Raw genomic sequence first — 26,610 nt, 5'->3', positions numbered from 1 at the left:
ACGAGAAAAAGTCCCAGGTAACAAGATACCCACAGGCAAAAGAATGAAGTTGGGCCCTTACCTTACATCATACACAAAAATCAACTCAGAAAGGATTAAAGACTTAAATATAAGACCTAAAACTATTAAGTTCCTAGCAGAAAACGCAGGAGAAAAGCTTTAGGATATCAGATTTGGCAGTGATTTCTTGGATACAACACCAAAAGCACACTTAACAAAATAAAGACAAACAGGACTACAGCAAACTTAAAAACTTTTATGTGTCAAAGGAAACAATCGACAGAGCACTTAGCCCTGCTCTAAGTTAAAGTGGGGAAGACTGTTGGGAAGAATACTAAATAAGGGTCCCGTGAAGGACCTGAGTGACACAAGCTTCCCCATTGCCTCAGGTCTCAAGGACTCCTGGGTGAAGCGGAGGATGCAGAGTTAGAGTTTTAGCAGAGACACAGCAAAACAGCATCCATGGCCACACTCTCAACATGGCCACTAACTAAAGGATTCCCCTGTCAGCTCCAGGGGCTGGCCATCAGCTGCATTCCTGTGCTTGCTGGTTCAGTTTAAGAACTGAACTACAAGGCCCGTTATTACTGGTTAAAACTACCATCATGCTGAAGGAGAAAAATATAACTTACCTTGCCCTACTGATAATCAGTCAAGATAAAAAATAAGTATTTAAAATGAGCATCATATTTTTGAGTAGTAAATGCTATGTAATTAAAATATGCACAGATCAGGGACTCTTAACTCTGAAAATAATAAATCCTAAAGCAACATTTTTTAACATTGCTGGATTGTGAAATCAGTGTCCACTGGAACTAGCATTGATAGTTTGAAAACTTTAATAAAGAAAACACCAGATGCAGTACACGCACAAGGGGAAAGTATTGTTTTGTGTAACATCTGTGTGTGTGGGGGGAAGTGGCCTGGGATGGAAAGTGTTTCTTGCTGTAGGTTAATCCCAGTGTCCCAGGGTGGCTCGATAGGAGTGCATCATAACACTCTCCGATTAATCCTAACAACCTTATCACCTCAGATTCATTGTCAGGTAATCTGTTCAGGGGGTAAGGTATTAATAAAATCAAAGGTGGAGTGTCTGAATTCTAAAAAGGTAAAGAATCACTGTAAAACAGATGAAAATGCTGTTTTGTTTTTATTTTAGAAAGATCAGCCAAAAAGACTTTCAGCTTTTAGGATACAAGTCCAGATTTTAATGACCATGTGCTATTTCTGCATTCAGTGAAACTTATTTGGTCAAGGAAAAGATAGCAAAAGATAGAAAGAAATTTTTTAAAAGAGAAATGAGGGAAGGAAGCAGGGAAAGAGGGGAGAGAAAGAGAGAAAGGAGAGCTGCTTCTTGATGAACAAAGGCTCCTGGTGGCTGGAAGTTGGAGCTGGGCTCTGCTGTCTACCATCTGAAGGGAAATCATTTGACTCCAGTAAGCCAGCTCTCAGGCTTCTCAGAAACCAAGAAAACATGTGCTATTTATTTTCAGGAGAGGATTTTTGTGCAAAATATCAGGTTAGTAGCTGTGAGGTGATTTCAGATTGGGGGTGGGGGATTAAGTATTCTGTCCAAATACAAGAAGGAATGTATCTCATCTCTGGTGTGAGCCTGGAAGGGAGGACCGGGCAGCGAGTCACCCCATCCCAGGGGCCATCCTAGCGCTTGGAAATCAGCTCCACATGTGTCCCACACTGGGGCCTGCCTGTCCTTCTCGAAGGACTCGGACTCTCTCACTGGGCTGCCCGTCCAGGCTGCCTCAGTCTGCTTTCAACGGTACAACAGTTTGGAGGGAGAAAGCTCATCTCTCCCGCCCATGCAGCCAGAGCCCACCCACTTCCCACGCCCGGCTCCTCACGGGCACTTGATCCTTAAACCTCCTGTGGTCCTTCTCCAAGCAGAGTCACTGGCGGCCGTCCGGACAGTTTTTATGTGGGATGTGGCGGCCCTGACCCGAGTAATCAAGGGTTGGCACGATCCAGCTGAGGACCGCCGGGCACATCGCCTTCCCCCACCTCTAATGCATGCTTCCTCTAATGGCTTCAGCGCAGAGTGAGGTTTAAAAGGTGAAAGGATTACGTGCACTCCCTTGGAGGAACAAACACTAACTGAGGCAGGACCAGCGACCCCAAAGCAGCCGGAGGGGTTGGAGCAGACACTCAGGACTGGAGTCATTCTCCCACGGCACTGGATACCCTTATTCACTGTTACTTTAGTCAGAAGAGCTGCACAAAACAGCAGACGAAGAACTGAGAGATGACCCAGAAAGGAAAAACAAAATCAAGGTTTGGTTAAAGAAATGATCAGGAGAGGTTACAGGCTACACAGCCTGTGTAGAAACAAGGGAAGAGGCGTTCAAGTACACAGATTCTGCAGCAGAGAGGACAGGGCAGGACTGTCAGTGCAGACACTCTCTGGGGCCCAACAGGACCACACACGTGACTCTGGCCAGATGGGAGTGGTAGGAGGGGCAGGAGAGCTCATGCCCTGTCCGGAGGGGACAGCTGTTCTGTGGCCACGGCCGACTGCTGCCAGCCGGGAAAGCGGGCCTAGTCTTGCCAGATTTCTGGCTTAAAAAAAAATTAAAACACTGCACAGGCCACACAGAACATACTTGCAACCTTGAAACTAGAGAGCGGTGAGCAATTTTTTCTGTGTTCACTGAATGTGGCACAAGAACACTCAAGAGAAAAACTTCAGCCAAGGGATACAAGCTAGATGTTAAGGATTGCTTTCTCCGCTAAAAGAGCTGACATAGCCCGGGACACAGGATCAAGGAGGCTGCTACAGCTGTCTGGAGATTGCTAGGGTGCTGTCTGTATCAAACGGACCAGATTCCAGAATTTTTGGAAGCAAGAGTATACTTTTTGCTCAAACAATTCAGACATTCTCCTGGAACAGCCTAGAAGACTTGGCCAGGACACCAACGGCATAAAGCAAAGCCACAGAGTTGAAGTCTGTGGCACTTCAGGCCCAGGCTTTTCTGGAAGGAAGAAGGGCAGTGAGGAATCAAGTGGCTGAAAGCCGCATGGCGTAGCCCTGCAAATTCAGTTGTTAAATGAATGAGTGAATAGACAGGGGAGCAAAAGGAACAAAGCTGGAGGTTCCAGTTGGCCTGCTGTAAACAAGGTCGGGACGAGGGTAATATCTCAATATTTCCAAGGTGAAAAGACCTGAGTCTTAACTGCAGGGACACCATAAGTCTGCAAATTTGAGGACTGGGTGGCCCCTTAAGGCTTCACTTTGTAGCCTGTGACTCAGAACTCCAGAGAAATACTTCCTCCCGTTAGTAATGTCAAACCCTCAGAAAAAAACTGAGTAGTGCAAACAATTAGATAAAACAAGCATTTCTAAGAATACAATGATTTTCAACTAGATGCTCTGGCGCACACAGAAGTAGTGTACACGCAGGCGCAAGTTTCCAGCTCTGGGCTGCTCAGTCAGGCTACCATTACACATTCAAAGCTGCGTCAAGACTGAGTTTCAAAAGTAGATACTACTGCGGCTGAAAATACAAAATAAGGCAAGGGGTCCAGGGGTGAAAATCTACCCTTAGCTATCAATTCCAGACTGACGACACAACAAGAGAAATATATTTTTCCTTACTCTGTTACACAAGCTGGCTGAACCCCATCACCTATCTTCCTGCCAAGTGGTGATGGATCACCGAGACTTTTTTTTTCTTTTTGATATGCATTTTGTCTAGAAAATGGGAACAGAGAAAGAAAATGAAAATGTGCTGAATAAAGGGAGGCAGGAGAGCGACGATGCTGAGGAGAGAAAGAAAAAGCCTCAGCTTCTTATCGTTCATTCTCTTTTATATGCAAATGTACACCTGCTAAAATACTTCTAAATCTACCAAATAAAAAGAAAAAGAAAATATCTGGCGAACAAGTGCTTTTAACAACCCATTACAAGAGCCAGATAAACACGTGTTTCCCCAGCCTCTGAGGGGTGTCTCCGTCTCCAAGGCAGAGGCTCGGCCTGGCTGGCCTGGCTTTCGCAGAAATCCCTGGTGAAGAAAAGAAGAGAGGGAATAACAAAAGGAGATGCAAACAATGCCATACTACAGCTAGAAAAGCAACCCTGAACCGACAAAGAACTGGGCATCTCTGAGTCAGGAAGGATAACTGATTCCTGTAGGAAGCATGCAGAAATTCTAAACTTAAATTCGAAAAATAGTTTCTGCCCACGAGTTTCCCAGGGCTAACGCTTTTCATGTATTTCTGCACCTATGCCAATTTTTCATTCACACTGCACTAGATGTGTTGCTGATGGAGCAAACCCAGTTGTCTTTGCAAAATAAAACAAAAATTGTGGGATGTAACTCTAAAATTAATTCTAAAGGTAAATACTATTACTTAAAACCCAGAAATCACTTGTCTAGCAATCTACTCAAATTAAAACAAGAAACTATTAGGCTAAGGGTGCTTTCACAATTCTGAAAATACAGAAAACTCATCTATGTTTAGGAATTAAAAAAAAAAAAAAACCACACGGGACTTCCCTGGTGGCGCAGTGGTTAAGAATCCACCTGCCAATATAGGGGACACGGGTTCGATCCCTGGTCTGGGAAGATCCCACACGCTGCAGAGCAACTAAGCCCGTGCGCCACAGCTACTGAGCCCGTGAGCCACAACTACTGAGCCTGTGTGCCACAACTACTGAAGCCCACGCGCCTAGAGCCCGTGCTCCACAACACGAGAAGCCACCGCAATGAGAAGCCTGCGCACCGCAACTAGAGAAAGCCTGCGCGCAGCAACGAAGACCCAACGCAGCCAAAAATAAATAAATTTAAAAAAAAAGAGCCACACGTCTAGGTGAATGTGAGAGGCACACAGGCTGGCTCTATAACCGGAATTACTTTTCATATCTAGACTTTCCGCGGTAACCACGACTCTACCAGCAATCCTGGGCCTGGGAGCCTCTTGTCCAGGTTTCCTCCATCCTCACACAGGGAGGGCAGATGCACGGAGAAGGGAAATGCTCCCCGTTCAGATGAGCTGCCTGGAGATGCTTCAGGAAATAGATGTTTCCATCACATTCTGAATTTCTATGGAGCGATTCAACAATTACACCTGAAAGTAAGTGCCAGGCTTGTAACTGACCTTTAATGAACGTTCAAAAACTGAACTGAAACAGTTTTGCTGATACGACTTCACATGAAAATTCATAACCATGTAACACTGCTCAGCCATGGGAGGTGAAATTTCAACTCTCAAGGTCATGGAATCTTTAACTTTTGAGTAATTTTGATCAGGAAGCTATATCTTAATGGCATAATTAAATAGTCTTTAAAAGCAACTTTCTAGCAATTTGTACTCAATGATTTATAAAATGAGAAGATTCGGAGATAAAGACAGTAATATTCTCATCATCATCATCATCATTTATAGTAGGGCCAGGAACAATCACTGTACATGATGGACCAGAAGCCAGCAGTGTGAAATATGAAGAAATCCCTCCCCACCCCCTGTACCAGGTTGACTAGTGTTTCCCCCAAATTCACGACCATCCAGAACCTCAGCATGTGACCTTATCTGTAAACAGGATCTTTGCAGATGTAATTAGCTAAGGATCTCAAGATGAACTCATCCTGGATTTACACTGGGCTCTAAATCCAATGACTGCTGTCCTGCTGGGAAGAGGACACAGAGACACAGGCGGTGGCGATGTGAGGACGAAGGCAGAGACTGGAGTCATGCTGCCACAAACCAGGAGCCACCAGAGGCTGCCACAGGCCAGGAAGGATGCTCCTGGGAGCCTTCAGAGGGCCCTGCTGCCACTTTGATTTTGGACTTCTAGCACCCACAACTGTAAGAGAAAACATTTCTGTGGTTCTAAGCTCATGGCACTTTGCCACAGCAGCCCTAGGGAAATCATACCCTCCCTGACCCGATTGTACTGAAATATCTAAAGTCCAACCTCTCCCCTCTCTCCACTCAAGTCTCTTGCATAAAATAAGGGTGTTTCACACTATGACCTACAAGGGCTCTTTCGGCTTTGAGATCCCCTGCTCCATGGTTCTCAAACCCGGGGAGTCACCTGGTGTGTTACACAAGACTGATGCCTGGGGCTCAGGCCTGGAGGTTCTGGGGCACCCGGTCCAGGGTGTGGCTGGGGTGTGGGTCTGTTTTAAAGCTCCACACAGGATTCTGCTGTGTAACCACTGAAGAGAATTTCTCAGGCACTTCTGAGTTCATTTCCTTGAAAGCACCCAATCAAGAGCTCTTCAGAAAGGCGCCTTCCATTCTTCTATGACCACGTTAAACAGGCCCCACCAGCCTGCAACGTCCTGAGTGAGGAGTTGTCTGCTGTCATGAGCAGCTGGACCCCTGCCACAGAGACGGGGCCAGGGCCAACCCAGCGGCACACAGTGCTCCCCTGGGCTCCCTTCCCCAGGCACAGCAGGTAAGGCATCCTGACCTGACTGTGCATTTCCGGGACAGAAATGGTGAGGTGCAGTCTCAGGAAAGCCTGAGGAGTAGAAGTGCTTTGCCACTGGACTCCGCAGTCCTCAGTTGTCACTGCAGTTTTCTCTCCCAGGATAAATCTAGCCACCGGTGACAATGCGGCCATCGTGTATTTCCAGCCTTTTCCCAATCTGATGCAAAACTCAAGCCATGATGTTTGGGGAAGCCCTGCCCACAGCCCCAGGAGCACCCTGCAAATCTAGGCTGACCTCCCACAGAGCTTCTAAATGGACGTACCTCAGTCTGACCTGGAATATTTCAGCTTGCCAAAGAATATCAGTGAGAAATGGCATAGTCAGGCAACCACTTTCAACACAGCTTGACCAAGAGAATTGGTGTCAAAAGAATGAGAGGCTGAATGGACATTCTTAGAGGCTTAATCCTCTTGAGATAAAAGCTGAGAGCCCTTTTCACATGGAGCTTAAGGAGATGAGTTTTGCCAGGATGGGCACGTGGGTGGGAAAGTACCGGTGGAGTGACTGATGGAAAGAGACGGTGTTCTGGCCTAAATCAACAAGCGCTTAAGGAAACTCCTTAGTACTTTCATTTTTATTCATTCGTTTGATGAAATGAGTGCCCATTGTGTGCCAGATACTGTGTCGGGGCTGGGTTTTTATGACATTTAGCATAAGCTGCATCATTTACTAAAATTAAAACTCACCAAATCCTCCTCAAAGGTAAATTTAGTATAAATACCAATAAAATTACCAATGTGGGAAATTTTACTTTGGGGGTATGAGTAGTTCAGAGGGAGACTTTCTCTCATAATCTAGACAAGCATGGCTTCAATTCTGGCCTAAGTGCTCCAGGGAAACACTGACCTGACTGTCCTGTACCCGCTTCGTGGTCTCAGGCTCGCCTAGGGGTACAGATTCACTCCGCTTTACAAGGGCCACCCCAGGACAGTCCACACTCAGAAATCCTCAAGAGCTGCCCACCTCTCCAGGCTTTGCTCATCATCACTCTCAAAGTTGTCCTTGCAGGGCTCATCTTTCGTTAAGATACAAACCAATGTTTAACTGGTCCAGATGCCGTGATGCAGGCGCCTCTCATAAAACAAAAGAGGCTGCGTGGTGGGATGGAAGGACTTCAGGGCTTAATTCCTGAAATTTGAGTGTGCTTAAAGATCTGACACATTGGCTATATGGCCCTGAACAGGGCTCTCAATCTTTCCAAGTATGCCGGACCATCTGTAGAACGATTTGCTTACCTGCAGGGCTCCTGTGAAGGTTAGAGACGATGGAGGCTTAGGAGGGCAGGGACCTAGTCTTTGGCTGTCCCTGGTATTCCCTGGATTCAGCCCAAGTAAAGGTGTAACATATATGCAAATTATATATTATTCTTAAATAAAGAAAACCACACACTCATAGATAATCACATTAATCTGTGATTTTGACCTGGATTCTTTAGTGTGAACAACCAGACTAAAGGAAGGGGTAGCCTGTGTCAACAAGCAGATCACAGGCTGTGGTTGTGTGCGTGGGTGTGTGTGCAGGAGGGTGTGTACGTAAGTCTCCGCACAGATGACAGGAACTAGTGTGAAACTCACATTCCCCATGACAGTGACTAACAAGGCCGATGCCTTCAGAGCAACAGCAAACTCTTTAAGTGGTGGGGATACGCAATAAGAAGGGAAATGAATGAGAACGTCGGCTCATTTGATCCCTTCACTACGGAATGAGAATCACAGGCTTAGCATTAGAAGCAATGTCATTGCTCCCAGAAGCAAGAACCCTTCCACGGAGCCCCTCTAGAGAGCAGGTTCCTGCCATGGTTCAAGCCCTGGCACAGAACCTCATGCCTGGAAGACACCTGACTAAAAAGGCTAGAGAGTTCTGCCATTACTGGGTGTGGATTCCTTCGCTGCAACACTAACAGGGCCCCCGAGCTACACTCTATGACTATATTCGGTAAATCTGGCAGCCCCGCAAATATTTAAGAATAGCTTTTGTGCCCTTCTCAGGTTAAACTTTCCCAGGACCCTCATCATTCTGAAAACGGTGTAACTTCAGAACTTCTGCCCAATTTCCTGTGCTGGACCCTGATTTCCCAGTGACCTCGCTCTACCATATCCCTTGGGAGATGGCTATAAGGCAGAATCACACAGAAGCACCCACCCTGAGGATGAGCACTTCCGAACGGTCCAAAGTTACTACTGTAACCTGCTGGTTGTTGATGCAGGAAGCAGCTTTAACAAGTCACTTTCAATCCTGACATCACCTGGGTTTAGTTACACTAAAGTAGCCCAGGTCAGGGGCTCAGATGGGTGAAAAAACAGAGCAGGAAGTAAAGAGCTGACAACAACGGCTGATGCCAAAGCCCAGGATCCACCACCACATCTCCTCAACTCCCAGTGGGCAGCCTCGCAAATGTTCCTTCTCTTTGGAATATTCCAGAAGGACTGTGGCCCACATAGACAGGAGAGCCTCAACAGAACTATTACAAAGGAGGAGGTGGCCTCCATTATCTTAAATCAAACGATACACCTGCCTTACTTCACCAAAGGCCAAATCTCCAAATAATCATGGCAAAAGACACAAACATTTAGTAAAGAGATTTAGGTCAAGAACCTGGAGATCAAAGGAGCTGCAACGACAGACGCAACCGAGGAATACGCAGAGACCATGGAATATGCAAAGCAGAGGTGCACAAGGCCTCCGGCAGGAACTTGGCAGGACGTGCCGAAAAGGAGGGGTGTGGTGGCAGGGCGCAGAACAGCAAGGCTCCCACTAAGAAAACGCTTCGGAAAGCTTTTTTCATATCCCCCAGGTTATTTTATATGCCTACTGCTTTGGCCTATAACAGGCACAAAGCATTTTTTAAACTGCGAACTACTGATGGATCAATGACAATTTCTTTAAAAAAACCTTCATGGCAAATAGTCCGTATTACTTCTAGGTACATCACACCTCTTCCCACGTGAAGAGAAGAAAGACTTGAAACCATGGTACTTGACTATCCCCTCTCTTAAGAAGAAATTCTGAGATATACAGAGAACAGACTGGAGATTACTGGTGGGGGGGTAGGGGGTGAGTGATACAGGTGACGGGGGTCAAAGGGTACAAACTTCCGGTTATAAAATCAGTAAGTCCTGGGGATGGAATGTACAGCACTGTGACTACAGTTAACACTGTGGTACCGCATATCTGAATGTTGCTGAGAGGGTAAACCTTAAAAGTTCTCATTACAAGAAAAACAATTGTAACTACATGTGGTGACGGAGATTAACGAGGCTGACTGCGCTGATCATCTTGTAACGTCTACAAACCGTGAACCATTACCTCGTGCACCTGACACGGATGTAACGTTACATGTCAACAGTACCTCAGTTAAAAAGTCCCATGGGAAGACTACATCTGTATTAATTTGGGGACAGTCACTGACTGATACTGAACAGATGAGGAAGAATAGGCAATGAGGTCACTTCCTGGTTCCTCCCCAACAAGCCCTTAGGATTCTAACTGAAACAAATTCAGAGGTCATTAGAGATCCTGCACTCAAAGGTAGATGCAAAAGGAAAGCATTCAAATGACTTCTTGGATATCTGCAGTTTGGGATCATCTACACTTCTATTAACTCTGCTAATAAAAAAATAAACAGGGAATTCTATCAGAGTTTTCTCAAAATGAAGAATAAAAATGCAATAAACGTATCACCAGGGAAAATGTTTAAAAGAAAAGAAAACCTCTGTATTTTGGAGTGAAATATTATCTGATGCAGAATATATACAGTAATTGCTCTACTATAAACTCCTTTTTCAAAATCAGAGTTCATTCTAGATACATGGGTTTAAAATTAATCATCAGGCCATGAATCATATTGCCATAAAGGAAACCATTCTCTTCTGCTTATAAACAACAAAACTAACACATATGCAGATGCATGCCTCAGTACCTCGGTGCAATGGTGTATTTACTTGCATAAATATTTAAAGTCAGACCTTTGAATTTATAATGAAGTAGCACACCACTTTACAAAATAAGGTACTAGTAAATTTAGATGTACGACAAATAAGAACTCTGTTCAGAATACTAATTGCTGCTATTGATATTCTAAAACTAAAATAAGTAATGACATTTAGATTTCACCTAAACAAACCTAACATATGTGCAGAAATCTTAACAGATCTTAATGAAACTTTACTGCTAAAATTTTTAAATGATCAGATGGGCTTTGTAACTGAGGCACAAGCAAGCTTCTTGCCCAGCACTGTTTTTTTTCCTGCTCTTATTACAGTATAATGATACATTCAATTATTACAGGAAAGAAAAGAGGGACATCAGAAACATCTGTAGTTGGCCATATAATGACTGGTGTTCCCCATGGGGGCTGACCTTTTCACACAGACGCAGGTGCTGAAAGGCTCATGGGGGGGTGGGACACTCACACGTGTAAACGTGTAACAATTTTGAAGGACTCAGCAGACAGGGTTATTTTCTACCTTCCTTTATGTTAACCTAAGCTCACACCTCATGCTCTCAGGATTGATCCCTTGCTACAGCACCTGGTAGTGGAATGCACTTGCTCTTCAGAGTCCACAACCACCAACATGAAATGTTCTGGTTACATAAGGAAGTTGAATCTGAGGCCCTCAGGCAGCCACAACCTTACCTGTGACTGGCATCCTCGCTGCCACGCTTTCTTCTGCGCTCTCGTCTCCGCAGCCACTGGAAACTTCTAAAAATCAAACATATGACAATAAAAATGTATTTCAAGGTTATATGGATGGAATAGGCCTTTGTTTGCTTTTTTAACTGCCATTCCTTTTATTTGCATTGCCTCCCCATCTTCTTTTCTTGGTTAGTTTATCTCATCTGAAATACACTGTTACTAAAAGAAAACCTATTCGAAAGCTAAGGTATCTCTATGCTGCTTTCATGCAAAATAATTTAACCTTACATCTATCAGACTTGTGTGGGGCTTAACATAAGTGGGCCTCAGGTCCTGTGCACATTATCAACTTCTGACAATATCCTGAGCAACTCACAGCTGTCTTGGAAATGCCATTATAGCGGTTTACTGGCACATCTTAACAGTAACACTAAAATAATCACAATTTCTAGATACTAAAAATTGCTTATTAAATTTTGGGGTCATAAATTCATTGATTCTTAATCATCTGTTTAGACTTTTATAAGGTTCTATTATAATTAAAAAGAATGTTTAATAATTTTGAGTAAATTCTATTAGGTGATATCAAAAACTTCAGTTCTTTACGGTATCATTTTAATGGAATCATCTTCATCTTTGTGGGATGATCAAAAAGTATATATTGTCAATTGTTAATTTTGTTAAGATTTCATAACTTACAAAAACATATTTTATTGGAAATTCGGCAGAACTGCAGACCTACGATTAGGTTTCCCAGTCTTGAAACACCTATTTCTGGAAGGTGGTATAAAACAAGTAACATGTCATGTATACTGAATCACAGGTATTCCTTAGAAGCTTTATTTTATGGGCACCCCTTGAGAAAGAGGGTGTCACATTGATTCTGAACGCAGTTTTGCTGTGGACAGACCCTTAACAATAGCTACCTCGTTCCCTTGTAGGAACACTGCTGAGCCACAGAGCAGGCTTTCCGTTCTTCATTCCACTGTTGTCATTCAGAGTGGATGGCAAGCTGCAAGATGATTCACTGCTGTGAACAGCCGACCTATCCTTATGCTCTCCTGTGAGGCCTTTTTTCAATAATGCTGTTGCCTACGGTGCATAAAAGAAAGCACAAAGAAACGAAAACAAGCCGTGGTGAGTCACATTCCCCTTGGTCTCAAAGACCCAGCCTTCAAATGTTATTTTAGGTTAAGCTTTACTTAGGATTTAATTTGTCTCCTGACATTTAACTGAAATTAAAATGTCTTCAAGATAAAATAACACCTGATTATTTTCCAGCGTAATTTAATTCTTTAGAACAACTTACACTCACAAGAAGACATTTTTTGAGGACTGAATCTTATGTAATGCAATGTTTTTCTACTTGGGAAGTATGTATATGAGACGTGACCACCTCTGTTAACCTGGGTGGTTTACCCAAGATCTACTCTTTCACTGCATGAATCCTGTTTTTCAGGCACGTGAGGACAGAGTTGGTTTGGACTGAGAAGGAGATCTGGAAAAATGTGACCTTATGGTATCCCCATTCTTCAAGAAATGACCCCTGAACTTCCCCTCAATGGGAAGATTGTGGAAAAACTTGGGGGCGGAGGAGGATACACTAAAGCAAAAAGAGAGCCGACCTTATTGGAAATCATAACCTTCAATGAAGGATAAAGACACTCTGTACTTTGCCACTAAGCCTGCCGGGGAGCTTGGGGAAACTCAGCTGCCACACGGCCTATCTGCTTTCACAGGGCACTGAACTGTCGACATTGCCAGAAGTGTCCTGGGCAGGGAGGTGGGCAGGGATTTTACCACAGCCAACGTGAGAGGCAGAGAAAAAGTGGCACTTAATAGGATAGGTTAATACTCGTGCCAGTGCATTTCCAGGTCAGCACTCCTCCCCCAAGAGATAAAAATATACTGGTGACCAGAGCTGAACAACCATTGGTGCCGCTGTCCCGCTGCCAGAGCACAAGCCTCTCTCTCCCCCTACTCGGAAGTGGAAGCCTGCCCCGGCGGTGGGAGAGGAACACTAGGTGGTGGCACTGACCTCTCCCTGGTACCTGATGACAGTAGTAAACACGGGGCAGGGTCCGACCCACTGTGTGGGGAATGGACCTGAGACCCTCAAGTGAAAGGGAAGGGGGAGCTGGGCAGAGGCTCCCTGGTCATCTTCTGTGCAAGAGTGAAACGGTAACCATGCAAACATCTAGTGAACAAAGGGGAATATCATACTCTTTCCTTGTCATCAACATGAAAGGATGTGAAGAATTGCCGAGGCCAAACCTTGAAGATTGAGCCTTATGAGTTTGGCCGAGGCCACTGTCATCAGCCTTGACATCCCTGCAAGGCTCTTGCCTTCGGCCCGCCTTAGGACCAGCTGGCCTCCAGGACCCATGGCTTATCCTAGGGGCCAGAGGTGGACTGAAGGGGACTTAAGGAGTTCTAGTCTCCTTGGCCAAAAGATCTGGTGTCATGTTAGCCTTGCAGCTGAGACCTGTCTGTCCAGTTCTTGTAACCAGGAGCTCTTCCTACATTTGTATAAAGTGGGCCTTGGATTTTACTCCAACTGGGATAACTCTGGAATGAACTGAACAGGATCCCTGTTTCTGCCGACTGGCATTCAGGTGTGCCATCCTCCCTTGAAGCTCGGGCCAGGGCTGGTTCCCATCACTGTCTGCCATAGTGCCCAGTCCCAGCTGCCCATGTAAACCATGGCACTGCACTTGCTTCTAGAATCTGTCCAGAAGGACAGGAGCTGCCATCTCGCAACCATCAGCATGCTCTCTGGACCATCCTAGCATGTCTCATTTCAAGATCTCTGCCCATCCTGATCTAGTCTGTCTGTTCCCACAGAGAGTAAGCTCCTATTCTGTGCACCCAATAATTCTGGATATATGGAAAGCATTTTAGATGCTGAACAAAAAGAACTGGCTTAATCTCTGTAGTTAAAACTATAATTTTCTTTTTCTCATATTTAAAATAATCCAAACTTTCTGAGAGTGCCTCAAGTATGTATTTCTTCCTCATATTATCTTATGCAATAGCTGTAACTAATAATTTCTTGGCATGACTTCACAACAGCCACTGTCTTAACCCACAGTTTAAGAATAAAGTTGTTAAAGGACTGTTGAGGCTTTCTACACTTTATACTGTAGAATTTGCAGACAATGGAGATTGTCCTAGATTTTCAATAACTCGGATTACTTCTCACTAGTCCCTCCGTGATGACACACAATCAACATCACTGTTTTGCACGTCCCTTTCATGTAAGAACTTCTTTTGCTTTAGCTGGGTTCCACCTGGGCTTCAAAAGAACACAGACTAAAGTGCTATAATGATACTGCAAACATCCTTCTAACAAGCCCTTGTAAGCTTGCTAAGAATACCACCAGTGTCACCAGCTCTATACTGAGCCCTCTTTTTGCACCATGCTGAGTAAGTGCGGGGCACACTGCAGGTTTTCATTTATTTCGCATATTTTATCCCATTTATCTTCACTACTTAATACTCATATCTCTAGGATTTCTCTTACTAATTCTACAGATAACTTCTCAGAGATAAGTATTTTATATCTATAAGGGTTTTTGATGGATGGTCAAATTACAGCATGAGAATGGTTGGTTTGACTCTGCTGGACCATGAAGCCAACAGAGATGGCAGTAGATCTGCCCAGCGGGTCATCCGCAGAGGAATTCACAAGTTAAGTCCCTAACAAGCAGGAAATAATGACAATATGGGACAGAAACAAAAGTCAGTCTGAGACAAGGAACGGTAGGAAGGTCCATTCAAAGGACCCACCAAAAACAACTTATGCAGAGTCAGGAAAAACATCTGTGATACATTCTCAAGATGTACTGTTTGCAGATCTTTGAAAAGGCGCATTTCTAAGGAAGGCCCCAAACGGAAGGAGTTTGCAGTGTGACCCGCGAAAGAACTAAAGCGCATAGAGTGAGCAAGCTGCCCTGCACGTCCCACCTGTGACTGAAGGGCTCTGCAAAGTGGGGCTCTCTATCTGAAAAATGCCACCAAAGATGGACCTTCTGATGGTGCTTATGAATGGCCCGTGCTTGGGTTCCAACTTATTTGTTAGGTAGTAAAGGCTCACTCTCATCTCATACATTTGAAGCCCAGTGGTGGTGGTAGTGGTGGTGGTGCTGGAGACTGCCTCATCGTTCTCAGCAGTCTGCAGCCTAAGTCGACACCAACGAACTAGTCCCTCACTTTTCTAACCTTCCCAGGAGCCAGGAGAAAGCGCTTAGAAATTGAGCGCCAAGGCACACACTACTTACAGGATGACTGAGAGTGACACCTCCATATTTCAGATCTTATGAAAGAAAAACTGTCCTGAGTTAGGCTCAGCAGGACACCTAGGATTAATTGGCTCATTTTCTCAAAGTTCTGTCTAAATATGGATCTTGCTAGGCCTAGAACCCTAAGAGTCATCTAGGTTGACTCAATTTACATCTAGAAACTTATCAATTGTGAAATTCACATGCATAAATAGATAAATGAAGATATTAATGGAAAAGGCTTTGTATCCAAACACCATTAAGAAAAATGAAAGGTGAAAATCAAACTGCTCAAAATATTGTAGCAAATAATACAAATTCATATATGAGTTCTTAAAAGTCAGTAAGGAAAAATATTACTAACCTAATAGAAAAATGAGCAAAGAACGTGAACTGGCAAATTACCAATATAAAAGAAGAAATACAGATGGCTAACAAATAGGTGGGAGAAAAGTGTGACCGCAATTTGACCTCCTTGGCACTTCTCAATTTGGTGCTCAAAAAAAAAAAATTGATAGTATCCAGTTTCATAAAGAGCTCAGAGAAATGATATTTTCATCCATTCCTGGTAAGTGATGACCCTTCCAGGGTGAGATCTGACAGTGCAGAGCAGAAGCCTGAGAGACGCACATACCCTTTGACCTAACAGATCTACGTTTAGGAAATCATTCTCAAGAAACCGCATGGGAATCTGTAAAAACTGAACTGCTCAGATATTCTTTGAAACCTTTTTACTAGAGGAAAAATTAAAAACAACTTAAAATGTTTAACACCAGGAGCCTGGTTAAAGAGAGAGTGGAAGAGCCACACAGGGGTCTCTGTGCAGCCGTTAGAAAGGATGTAGAACACGTGACGGCATGAAAGGAAGTTCACCTGTGACAAGTGGGGAACATGGAGCCCGTGCACACAAACAGTATAACCCACGTTTGTCAATATGTTAAATATTAAAGACCATACATCGCAGTGTCAACAGGGTTCTATGTGGATAGTTGGATAACAGGCAATTTTCTTCTTTTTGTTTACCTTAATATTCCAAGTTTGTTTTTTTCCCTGTTACTTTTTTAAAGAAAACATATGCTAGCTCTAGAAGAATACGGTTTCTGCAACGGGTGCTACAAAGAGAAAATGAACGTGAAAGCACTTAATAAAATAAAATTACCTTCCATATGTAAACCAGTGCTGTTAATGCAGACACAGAAGAACAAGAGAATGAAACACCACAGATGTTGACAGCATGGATGTTTCCCCTCATACACAGATTAACTGACCCTTCCTCAAGAACCTTCCTCCTGCACACCGGAAGTAATTTTTCAGTGTTTAAAGAGAAACGCGAGTATCATTACTTAAGTTTTATCTGAGTTATAGGAGAGGAAGGGGATTTCATCGATGTAGCACCGAAAAGAAAGGGGAAGTATTCATATGAGCCAGTGAACGAGTATTCAAGAGAGAAGAACAGAACACCAGTCCCTCATTTCAGGAGAGGGGCAGGGGTTTCTGTGGCCGTTCCCACCTGCTCTGCAAGTGACTCCGGCAGGCTGGGCTGCTTTGCCTGCAGAGGTCCCCCTGGGTGGAAGCAGGCTTCACTTGGGAGAAAAGCAGTATTAAGGTACTTTGTATTTTAATGAAGCACCCAACTCATTTTTTTTTTCACATAATTACAAATTTTCCTGATTTAAAAGCATGCAGCTCAATTATGTAATTGCCTAATAGGTTATGCGGGTGCTGTGGATCTTATCTGGTCTCAGGGGGACATGATCCAAATTTCAGCAGCTTTAATGATGTATTTACTCAGGAGACGGGTTGACTCCAGCTGACAGCAAGGGACCCACAGGTAAACATCATTTACATGTGGCTGTTTAATTAGCCATTTACCCAAGAGATCAAAGTAAGTATTTCTGAGCTTCATTAGACTCTTAACCAAGTGATTTCTAGTAGTGCTTCCTTAAATTTTGAAAATCTCCTACTTTTAAGATTTTATCTACAGAGAAACATTGAACCCATACTATTTACTAAATGTATATATTGTTTGGATACAGGAAAACAACTCAAAGACACTTGACTATGCTAATCATCAAACGATTTGTGAATCTAACAGTCCTAGAGCCCAGAAAAGCATTTTGTTCTCACGTCTGTAAGGCCTGCCCCTGCCCACATCATCCTGGGAACGTTAGTCTTTAGGGCCGCGCCTTTTTTCAGTCGCAACCTATTTGAGAAACTGACTGCTTGCTTCTATTGTTAAGGAAGGATTTTTTTTTTTTTGGCCGTGCCACAGCGTGTGAGACCTTAGTTCCCCAACCAGGGATTGAACCCGTGCCCCCTGCAGTTGGAAACATAGAGTCTTAACCACTGGACTGCCAGGGAAGTCCCTTAAGGATGGATTTTGTCATTCATTTATTAGTAATTTTTATGGCTGTCACTAAGATGATTTAAAAAGGAACAAGAAACCTACTAGGGGAGGAAGAATATCATTTGACTCATAAACTGTTAATTGGGAAGCCCCCTTCCCATTAATGATGGAGCTATTATTTGAAAAATTATGAGTGAACTGGTCGTCTGGAACTTGGAATATGTTTTCGTGATATAAACAACACCTTTAGAAAAAAAAAAAAAGATGATGAGATGGCAAATGGCAGGAGGCCAATACTTATTTCACCCTTGACATAGCTGAGATTTGGGGTAGCTGCAGTGAACAAGAATGGAAAGCGGTGTCGTTACAAAACAGTACTAAATACGATGGATAATAAAACCTGGAAACAAAATCCTTTTTAGGATCTACATTTATCAATAGGTATGGAACGGATCTAAAAAGCACAGGTTCTGTTCCTCCTAAAGAATACTGTTCTTTCTTTAAGAACATTCACACAAATGGTACCATACCTCAAACAAAACAAAACAAAACTAAGGGTTACTTACTGAGTCACACGCAACGCAGTAAAATGAAAATGTGTGCAGGAAGGATGCACACAAGGTTACCTTTGAAAAGGGCAGGAACTGTGAGGGGTGCCCAGGGGCTGTATCTATACCTGCAATAATTTACTCCAGGAGGGAAGTAGGGAGGAAGGAGGTGAGGAGGGAGAGCAGAGAAAGGGCAGGGGGAGGGAAGGAAGAGGAGGGCGAGGGAGTCCGAAACAACATGGTGCAGGGGTAACACATGTGCAAGTGTGGGTCAATGGCGTCACTGTATCACTCCATGTACGTATGTTTGAAATGCTTAAAAAAAAAGTCCTTTTACTCTCTTTTAATTAAGGGGGCAGGAAAGGGGGGTTTGGGAAGGCTGGAGGGTGATGCAGAGGCTCTGGACTGCATGGCAGCACAGGCTGTGGCTTTGGGACAGAGGGGAAAGGTTTGCCTCCAGAGGGGGCACATGAGGAATCCTGAACATTGTGCATAATAAAAATAAAAACTGTAAAATGATCAAAAAGCCTGAGAAGACTACATTATGTATAAGGATAAAAAAACATACTTGGAGGGAATTCCCTGGCAGTCCAGTGGTTGGGACTCTGCACTCTCACTGCCGAGGGCCTGGGTACAATCCCTGGTTGGGGAACTAAAATCCCACAAGCCACACAGCACGGCCAAGAAAAAAAAAAAAAAAAGAAAGAAAAAACATACTTGGAAACAAGACAAACAAGACATTAAGCTCAGGAGAAGAAAGGCCATGTCTATGGGGCGGCCCCTCTGGACCTGGTCTTCCACCCTCCACCCCGCACTCCCCGTGTTTCCCCAGGAAAGGGCTCCATCAGCTCGTGTCCAGCATCTCACGCTCTCCCTAGTGACAGGTCATCAGTCAGCCCCCAACTGTCCTGGCTGAGCCACGGCAGGGTTCGTCCTTGGCCGTCCCCCTCCCATCCACGCAGGCTAAATTCCCTGAGGCCCTGCAGACCCTCCTGCAGCCTGGCTCAAGGGGCTCCGTGGCTTTCCAAACTCTGCTGAATCCGTGAACACTGGCTCCCGAGCTGGGCCAGACACTGCACGGTGGGTGGTGATCCCTAGAGCTTCTCATCTCCGTCCCCAGATGCAGTCCACTCCCCAGCCACAGAGAACAGCTCCGTTTCCTGGAAAAGTGTGGGCTTTCTTGGTCTGTTCTTGGGCTCCTAACAGCCCTTGCCCATCGCCCCGCCCTCTGAGCCTGTCAAAATCCTGCCTGTCTTTTAAGGGTCACCTCGCACACCCCTCAGCTCCCTCCTTGTTTCTCCAGATGGCCTGGCTCCCTTTCCTGAGGGTCCATACCCTCTGCCGTGTTCTTACTGCAGGCATCCCATTATGCCATTCCCCTGAAGGAGGGACCACGTGGGATTTCTCTCTTTCCCTCCAGTGGATCTGGGCTGCTGCCTAATCCACAGAAGTGGATTAATACACATTTGCGGAGTTGACATAAATGACCATACAGTATTTTTAAAGGATGGAGCGGAGAAAGAAAACCAGAATTCTACAAGATGCTCCTAAATTCCCTGGGCAAATGTTGTGGTAGCTATGTTTAACTAGGTTACCTCCAGGACCTGGGTTAACTTTATGTAAGGACTTGAGATGCCTACATATAACACTATGCAAAAGGCCTGAGATCAGACAGTTCAACCAACCAACCAACCAACCACAAAACCTCACTTACAACTTATCATTTTTTTCAAATATGTTAATCATTGTTAAGAACGTAACTATTTCCTCAAATGACTAACTTGTACATGTTGAAACTTATTTAAAAAAATAAAAATTACTAACCCTTGTCCTCTGGTCCACATTTTTGACTGGGAAAACTTCAGACAGCTTCGCGACCACCTCTTCTTGGACAGAATTATCATGTCTTTTCAAGGTGGTAACACACTGACCCGATGGTGTCCTCCACAAACCTGAGGCTGGTGCTTGTTCAAACCTATGAAACAGAAACAGGAGACCCATTAGACGTGCACCGCGCTGGGTGACTTATGAACCTCCCACATTGTTGAAGGCCCCCATAATCAAGCTAGTATTAGACAGTTTATCCAGAAAAGTCTGGAACCTAATATATTCTGGGCTAAGGGAATTTCCAGAGTCCAGTACTTAGATGCAGTACTAAAAGGAACCAGGCCCACTTAGAAAAATGCGTTATGTTCCAGGTCTGGGGCAGGAAATGCACCAGATGAGCCCGGAGCACCTTGTCGTTCCAGGAAGTAAGGAAGTTCTCAGACTTCTGAGCTGTGTGCAAAGGCCTTGAGGGTTCTCTTGAAGGGGCTTCCACTGGCCAAGGACAGGACAGTTTGAGAACCAAAAGGATAATGACTACCGCAGACTGATACACAGCAAATATATAAAAATACATGAGTTCGTTTGAAAAATAAATAAGTAAATAAAATTTTAAAAATAATAAAAACCTTTGGATTCACAGGCCACAACACAGATGAATCTACAGACATTCTGCTAAATGATATAAGCCAGTCACGGAAAGGCAGATACGGTACGATCCCACTTACATAAGATGCTGAGGGTAGTCAAATTCACAGAGACAGAGAGTAGTGTGGTGACTGCCAAGGGCTGGGGGAGGGAGGAATAGGGGCTAGTTTAGCGGGCACAGAGCTCCAGTTTTGTGAGATGACAAAGCTCTAGAGATCTGCTGCACACCAATGTGAATGTACTTAACACTACTGAACTGTCCACTTAAAATGGTTAAGATGGTAAACTTTATGTTTATGTGTGTTTTTACCACAAAAATATAAACAAACCAATCTTTGGATGCTGCTAGGGCAACAACTCATTATTCTGGAAACTGGTTAAGTAAAGGGATAGAATCAAGCATTTACCCTGCCTCTGTGGTTGAAAAAAAAATTTCAGAGTTACCAAGTAGTTGATGGGAAAAGTTTTTCCAACTAATAAATGCAGAAGAAAGAACTGAGTTAGAAAAGTCGCCATTTTCTAAGTCCAAGTGAATGAAATGCACCTAGGAAAGGATCCTAACTTTGAGAAAATTGCGTAGTGGAAGCTTTATATCAGAGGCATCCGTCTGCCAACGCTCGAGCCCACGGCCCAGCCTCGGCAGCACAAATGGTGGGACAAGTAGACACCTGCTGCCTTAGGAGGTGGAGTAAGAAGGACCAGCACTGCCTTGGATGTCATTCTGCCAGAATAACCCGCCTGGAATGTAATCCTGGACTCGGGTCCAACCACCAGTTTACAGGGAAATCATTTGGATCCTGATTCAAACACAGCAAATACAGACAGAGTTTTTTAGAGAAAGCCAAAGCAAACTGACAAGGACTAGGTAATAAAGAATCTTCTTAAATGGTAATGTATTTAATCCTTGTACGTTAGAGATATAAGTATTTGTGAGAGAAAAATGCTGTCTGTTTTAAACTACTCAAGAAAAAAGTGTGGGTGAGGGAAGGAGATAAAATAAGACTGACAAAATGTTGACAACTGTGGATCTGGGTGAGGGTACATGGGATTTCATTATACTCATATCTGTTTTTGTGGATGTTTAAAAATTTCAACATATAAGCTAAAAAACAGTGTACTAATATCTGCAACTTACTTGGAAATGCAGACAAATAACAGATTGGAACTGATGGATGGATGGATGGATGGGAAATGGAGAGAGACAGATTTGGGAGTGTAATAAAATGTCAATGGTAGAATCTGGGTGGTGGGTATGTGGGTGTACAGTTCTTTTTACTTTTCTGTATGTTTGGAAATTTTCATAATAAAATGTGAAAAAAGTTAGTCTAGGTACAATCCAGAACCTTTTAAAATAAATCTTAATTGTTATAACCTTTGCCTGACCTAACCCTAGTTTTTCCCAAGACTTGAATAAAGTGGGATGATGCATCATTGGAATCCTGGAACTTATTTAAACACTTCCCCAAATGATTCCAAGGTTCCAGGCTGGTTTGGTAGAAAGCCCCTTCAGCAACTTGCCTCTCCTGGTGATGTCTAGATCCCAGTGACGTCATAAAGCCCCCAGTTCCTCTTTTCTGTTCTGTTCTATGTGAATGAAGCAACCTTTGAATCTGTACTTGGGTTTGCAATAGATTTATTTCCCTCCTAGGAAAATGCACTCACAGGCCATCGGCAAACCCTAGTCCAGTCAGCAGGTATATTTCTCATAATGAGTAAATCAATTGTGTTTTTAGCCTGAAAGAGTGTTTAGTTAGGATGAATTAAATTTGAAAACAAGTTTAATGAGGATGAGTTAAACTAGTTAAGTTAGTTGGGATGGAATGAATCATCAGAGACCAGTCTCTCTGGTGACTGATACACATGATTTCTGCAGAAGCAAAGCCAAGTCAAGACTTGGGTTACTAACACCTCTGCCAACTGTAACCATCCTTTGGGTCCTGGAGTGAAAGAAGTAGCTACGGTTTCCTATAATTATTATACCTGCTTCACAAAAGGATGAAACCTTTGGGGTCAAACCTATGGGGTCAAAAAGCAAATAAGCTTCTGGAGGAGGTCGAGCACTAGAACCTGTGACTTCTGAACAGCTAAACCAACACCTGGCAACAAGGAGGGCTTGGGCCATGGCTGGCCTTGTGTGGAGTCCCGTCCCTGGTTCTACACAAACATACAGAATCAGAACATCTACATAGTGGTACAAAGGACTTAAAGAAGTTTTTTCCTCTTTTGTCCACTCCACTTCGGAAACTTTACAGTATCAATGTCACACGGAAAAAAAAAAGTGTGATGTCAGCTAAATTATATACTCCTCTAATTAAAAATAAGTAAAGCAATAGACTCTAAATAGTCTATAATTAATTTCATATACTTGGAATGGTTTCCAATGAGAAAACTGCAATTTAAGCAAATGTACCAGCATTTCCTAACTACAAATGATTTACAACAGATTGGTAATTTGACAAAAGTTTTAAATGCAGACAAAGTAATAAGTACCTTGAATTTTATTCTGAGCAGAAGCAGAATAAAATAAAGAGATTTCTACATACTATACTCCAAACACTATAAAGCTGACTCAATTGTTCAGCATTAGCTTGAGAGTACAATTGGGTGACTCCATCTGAAAGTAGCCACTGACAGAGACAATTAATTGCACCTGGACAAACATAAACTCATGGGTGGTCTCATTACGGTTTTCATATAAGATAAAATGATTAAGTACTCACTTTTGTGTTAAAATATATTTTCCAGGAGGCAATATGAACAAAGTTTTAAAATCAACTGCCCCAAGTGACATGAATCATATTTTAAAAACTCATAATTGTCTAAAATAATGACTTGGTCCTCCACCTAATAATAGTAAACCTTTCGTATGAAGGACTTTCAACATTTAATCCTTGATATAACAAAAATTAATAATGATGATAGGAATGGTTTTGTTCTTTTTTAAGATGCTTCATCTTGTGATAGAGAATTCAGAAATCTTCACACTATCTTTCAGAGTATGCTATGGGTCAGGTGTCCCATTTTCCAGATGGGATTAAAGCAAAGAGACAGACGTCATCTGCCGAGGTTTGGTCCAGGGCTCAAGCAGGGCCACGACCACACCAAACATGGCTCTATTCACAGGCCTGCAGGAGTCCATAAGCTGTCAGAGCCTTCCCATTCTGCCCGGCTTAGAATTCTGTGACATCAATGTCATTAACAATTAAGGAACAAAAGTATCATTCTCTCCAAGTCTGTGTTTCTGGAATGACCAAGCTGACTGTTTCAGTCCAAGGGATATCACAAGGCAGAAGGGAATACTTCACTTTGGGGAATACCTAGCAACAGCTCCTGGGTGCTAAGGGGCACAGGAGGTGGGAGCACACAGAGGGCAGGGGAAGCGTGACGCCGGGATTAAAGTCTGTGAGACTATTGTAAATAGTGCCGCAATGAACACTGGGGTGCATGTGTCTTTTTGAATTATGGTTTTCCCTGGGTATATGCCCAGGAGTGGGATTGCTGGGTCATACGGTACTTCTATTTTTAGTTTTTTAAGGAACCTCCATACTGTTCTCCATAGTGGCTGTATCAATTTACATTCCCACCAACAGTACAAGAGGGTTCCCTTTTCTCCACACCCTCTCCAGCATTTATTATTTGTAGATTTTTTGATGATGGTTATTCTGACCAGTGTGAGGTGATACCTCATTGTAGTTTTGATTTGCATTTCTCTAATAATTAATAAAGATGTTGAGCATCTTTTCATATGCCTCTTGGCCATCTGTATGTCTTCTTTGGAGAAACGTCTGTTTAAGTCTTCTGCCCATTTTCTGACTGGGTTGTTTGTTTTTTTGATACTGAGCTGCATGAGCTGTTTGTATATTTTGGAGATTAATCCTTTGTCTGTTGATTCATTTGCAAATATCTCCTCCCACCATTCTGAGGGTTGTCTTTCGTCTTGTTTATGGTTTCCTTTGCTGTGCAAAAGGTTTGAAGTTTCATTAGGTCCCATTTGTTTATTTTTGTTTTTATTTCCATTAGTCTAGAAGGTGGGTCAAAAAAGATCTTGCTGTGATTTACGTCAAAGAGTGTTCTCCCTATGTTTTCCTCTAAGAATTTTACAGTGCCCCATCTTTCATTTAATCCATTTTGATGGATAAAGAAGATGTGGTACATATATACAATGGAATATTACTCAGCCATAAAAAGGAATGAAATGGGGTCATTTGTAGAGATGTGGATGGACCTAGAGACTGTCATACAGAGTACAGTAAGTCAGAAGGAGAAAAACAAATATCGCATATTAACGCATATATGTGGAATCTAGAAAAATGGTACAGATGAACCAGTATGCAAGGCAGAAACAGAAAGAGATGTAGGGAACAAACGTATGGACACCAAGGGGGGAAGGGGAGGTGGGATGAACTGGGAGGTTGGGATTAACATATATACACTAATGTGTAAGGAATGGATAGCTAATGAGGGCCTGCTGTATGGCACAGGGAATGTTACTTCACTTTGCTGTGCAGCAGAAACTAATACAACATTGTAAAACAACTATACCCCAATTAAAAATAATAAAATATAAGGAGCATTAAAAAAATAAAGAAATAAAGCCTGTGAGAAAGGACTGGCAGCTAAGACCTGACTGCTTGTCTCTCAAAGGTCAGGTAGACACCTGGGCCTTTTTCCGAGGCTAGAGAGGGAACCAGTGACAATCAGTGTGCACTGTGAACAGCATCCTCAGTCACGACACGGGGTAATTCTAATTGTAACAGAACACAACAGTGACATTATAATGGAACCATTCCTGACTTCTTTATCTGGCTTTAAAAAATGATTGTGGCAAAGAAACAGTTCCGAAGGCTCCAGATATTAATTTTAAAATTTGTGTTGGTCATAAAGAAGGATCATTTCTTCTGGAAGGCTGATTTATACATAACTGTAGATCAACAGTCATGTAAAAATGCAACTTCTCATAATGGAAACCAATGCTCTATTTATGCATGTTGAGAAACTAAAACAAACATTGGTGTAGTTGATGGAGATATCATATCTTATCACCCACAGTTACAGTTTGGCAGCCCAGGTTAAGAGAGTCACACGATGAATCATTTAGTCTAACAACTCAGTTTGCAAAGAGAATTATAAATGCATAATATGCTTTTTATGCGACATACCACAACTGTGGTTTATGCCAAGTAGTATATCAACAGACACACAAGGCAGTGAGAAAGAAGCCGGGGTCCAGCTGAAGAGCCTTACAGTACACAATCACCAAATGACCACAGACTCCTCCCCAGCCAGCTTCTTCCACACCCCTGTAAAGGGTATTTTAAAGACTGCCTTTTGTCACTTCACATGATAAAAAACATGGAAGAGGATTTTCGTGCACTGCCCTTTACTGCTGTTAAGTTGAAAAGCTATCCAGGAAGGTCATGTCTAGCATTCTCTGTAGTCTGGAGATCACAGCATGATGCAGAAGGGAATGTAAACACATTCAGGACTTGTGAACCTCACCTTGTGGTCTGTGGAATGGAGCCCTGAGATTAGCCAAGTTTTCTTGTAACAAGGTCCTTTTAGAGGCCATTACCCTGACTTCTCCTCATGCCCTGATGGGACCCAATACACACTGGATTTATGCTGAATTCTACTCTGAAAATCATGTTATCCTTCCTGTTTATATCATTACATAAAAGTGCCTGTGTGGCATGTGGAAGGGAGAGAAGACAAGGCCGGATGTTAGACAACCAGACCCGAAGCCCCTCTGGCTCTCCTGGCCAGTCAAGGCCCTTTCAGATGGCTGACCACACCTGAGCTGTCATTTGTTCTCTGCTGCAAAATGGTGGGGACCTACTTCATAAAGAGGAAACGTAGTCAGTCCCCCGAATAAAAATCG

The 26,610-nt window shown here is 43.3% G+C and overlaps 1 protein-coding gene across 2 annotated transcripts in view; it reads right to left on the bottom strand.

Moving 5' to 3' along the window:
• KIZ (kizuna centrosomal protein) overlaps positions 1-26,610 on the bottom strand; it is a 113,750-nt gene that overhangs the window by 16,343 nt on the left and 70,797 nt on the right. Inside the window, exons 7-11 of one of the 2 annotated variants that reach the window (XM_027118098.1) lie at positions 20,085-20,235; positions 12,012-12,177; positions 11,086-11,151; positions 4,905-5,079; positions 5-4,013 (exon numbers count right to left, since the gene is read on the bottom strand). In XM_027118098.1, coding sequence (XP_026973899.1) covers positions 3,902-4,013; positions 4,905-5,079; positions 11,086-11,151; positions 12,012-12,177; positions 20,085-20,235 — 670 coding nt within the window. In that variant the 3' untranslated portion in view covers positions 5-3,901. Of the gene's footprint in view, positions 1-4; positions 4,014-4,904; positions 5,080-11,085; positions 11,152-12,011; positions 12,178-20,084; positions 20,236-26,610 lie in introns of those variants that run through there. The other variant, XM_027118097.1, reaches the window with a different exon arrangement.

This window comes from Aethalodelphis obliquidens, unplaced genomic scaffold, assembly GCF_003676395.1.
Source record: "Aethalodelphis obliquidens isolate GAN/ISIS:26980383/991018 unplaced genomic scaffold, ASM367639v1 scaffold18, whole genome shotgun sequence".
Taxonomy (NCBI): Eukaryota; Metazoa; Chordata; class Mammalia; order Artiodactyla; family Delphinidae; genus Aethalodelphis; species Aethalodelphis obliquidens.
This window is presented reverse-complemented; position numbering and strand designations above follow the sequence as displayed.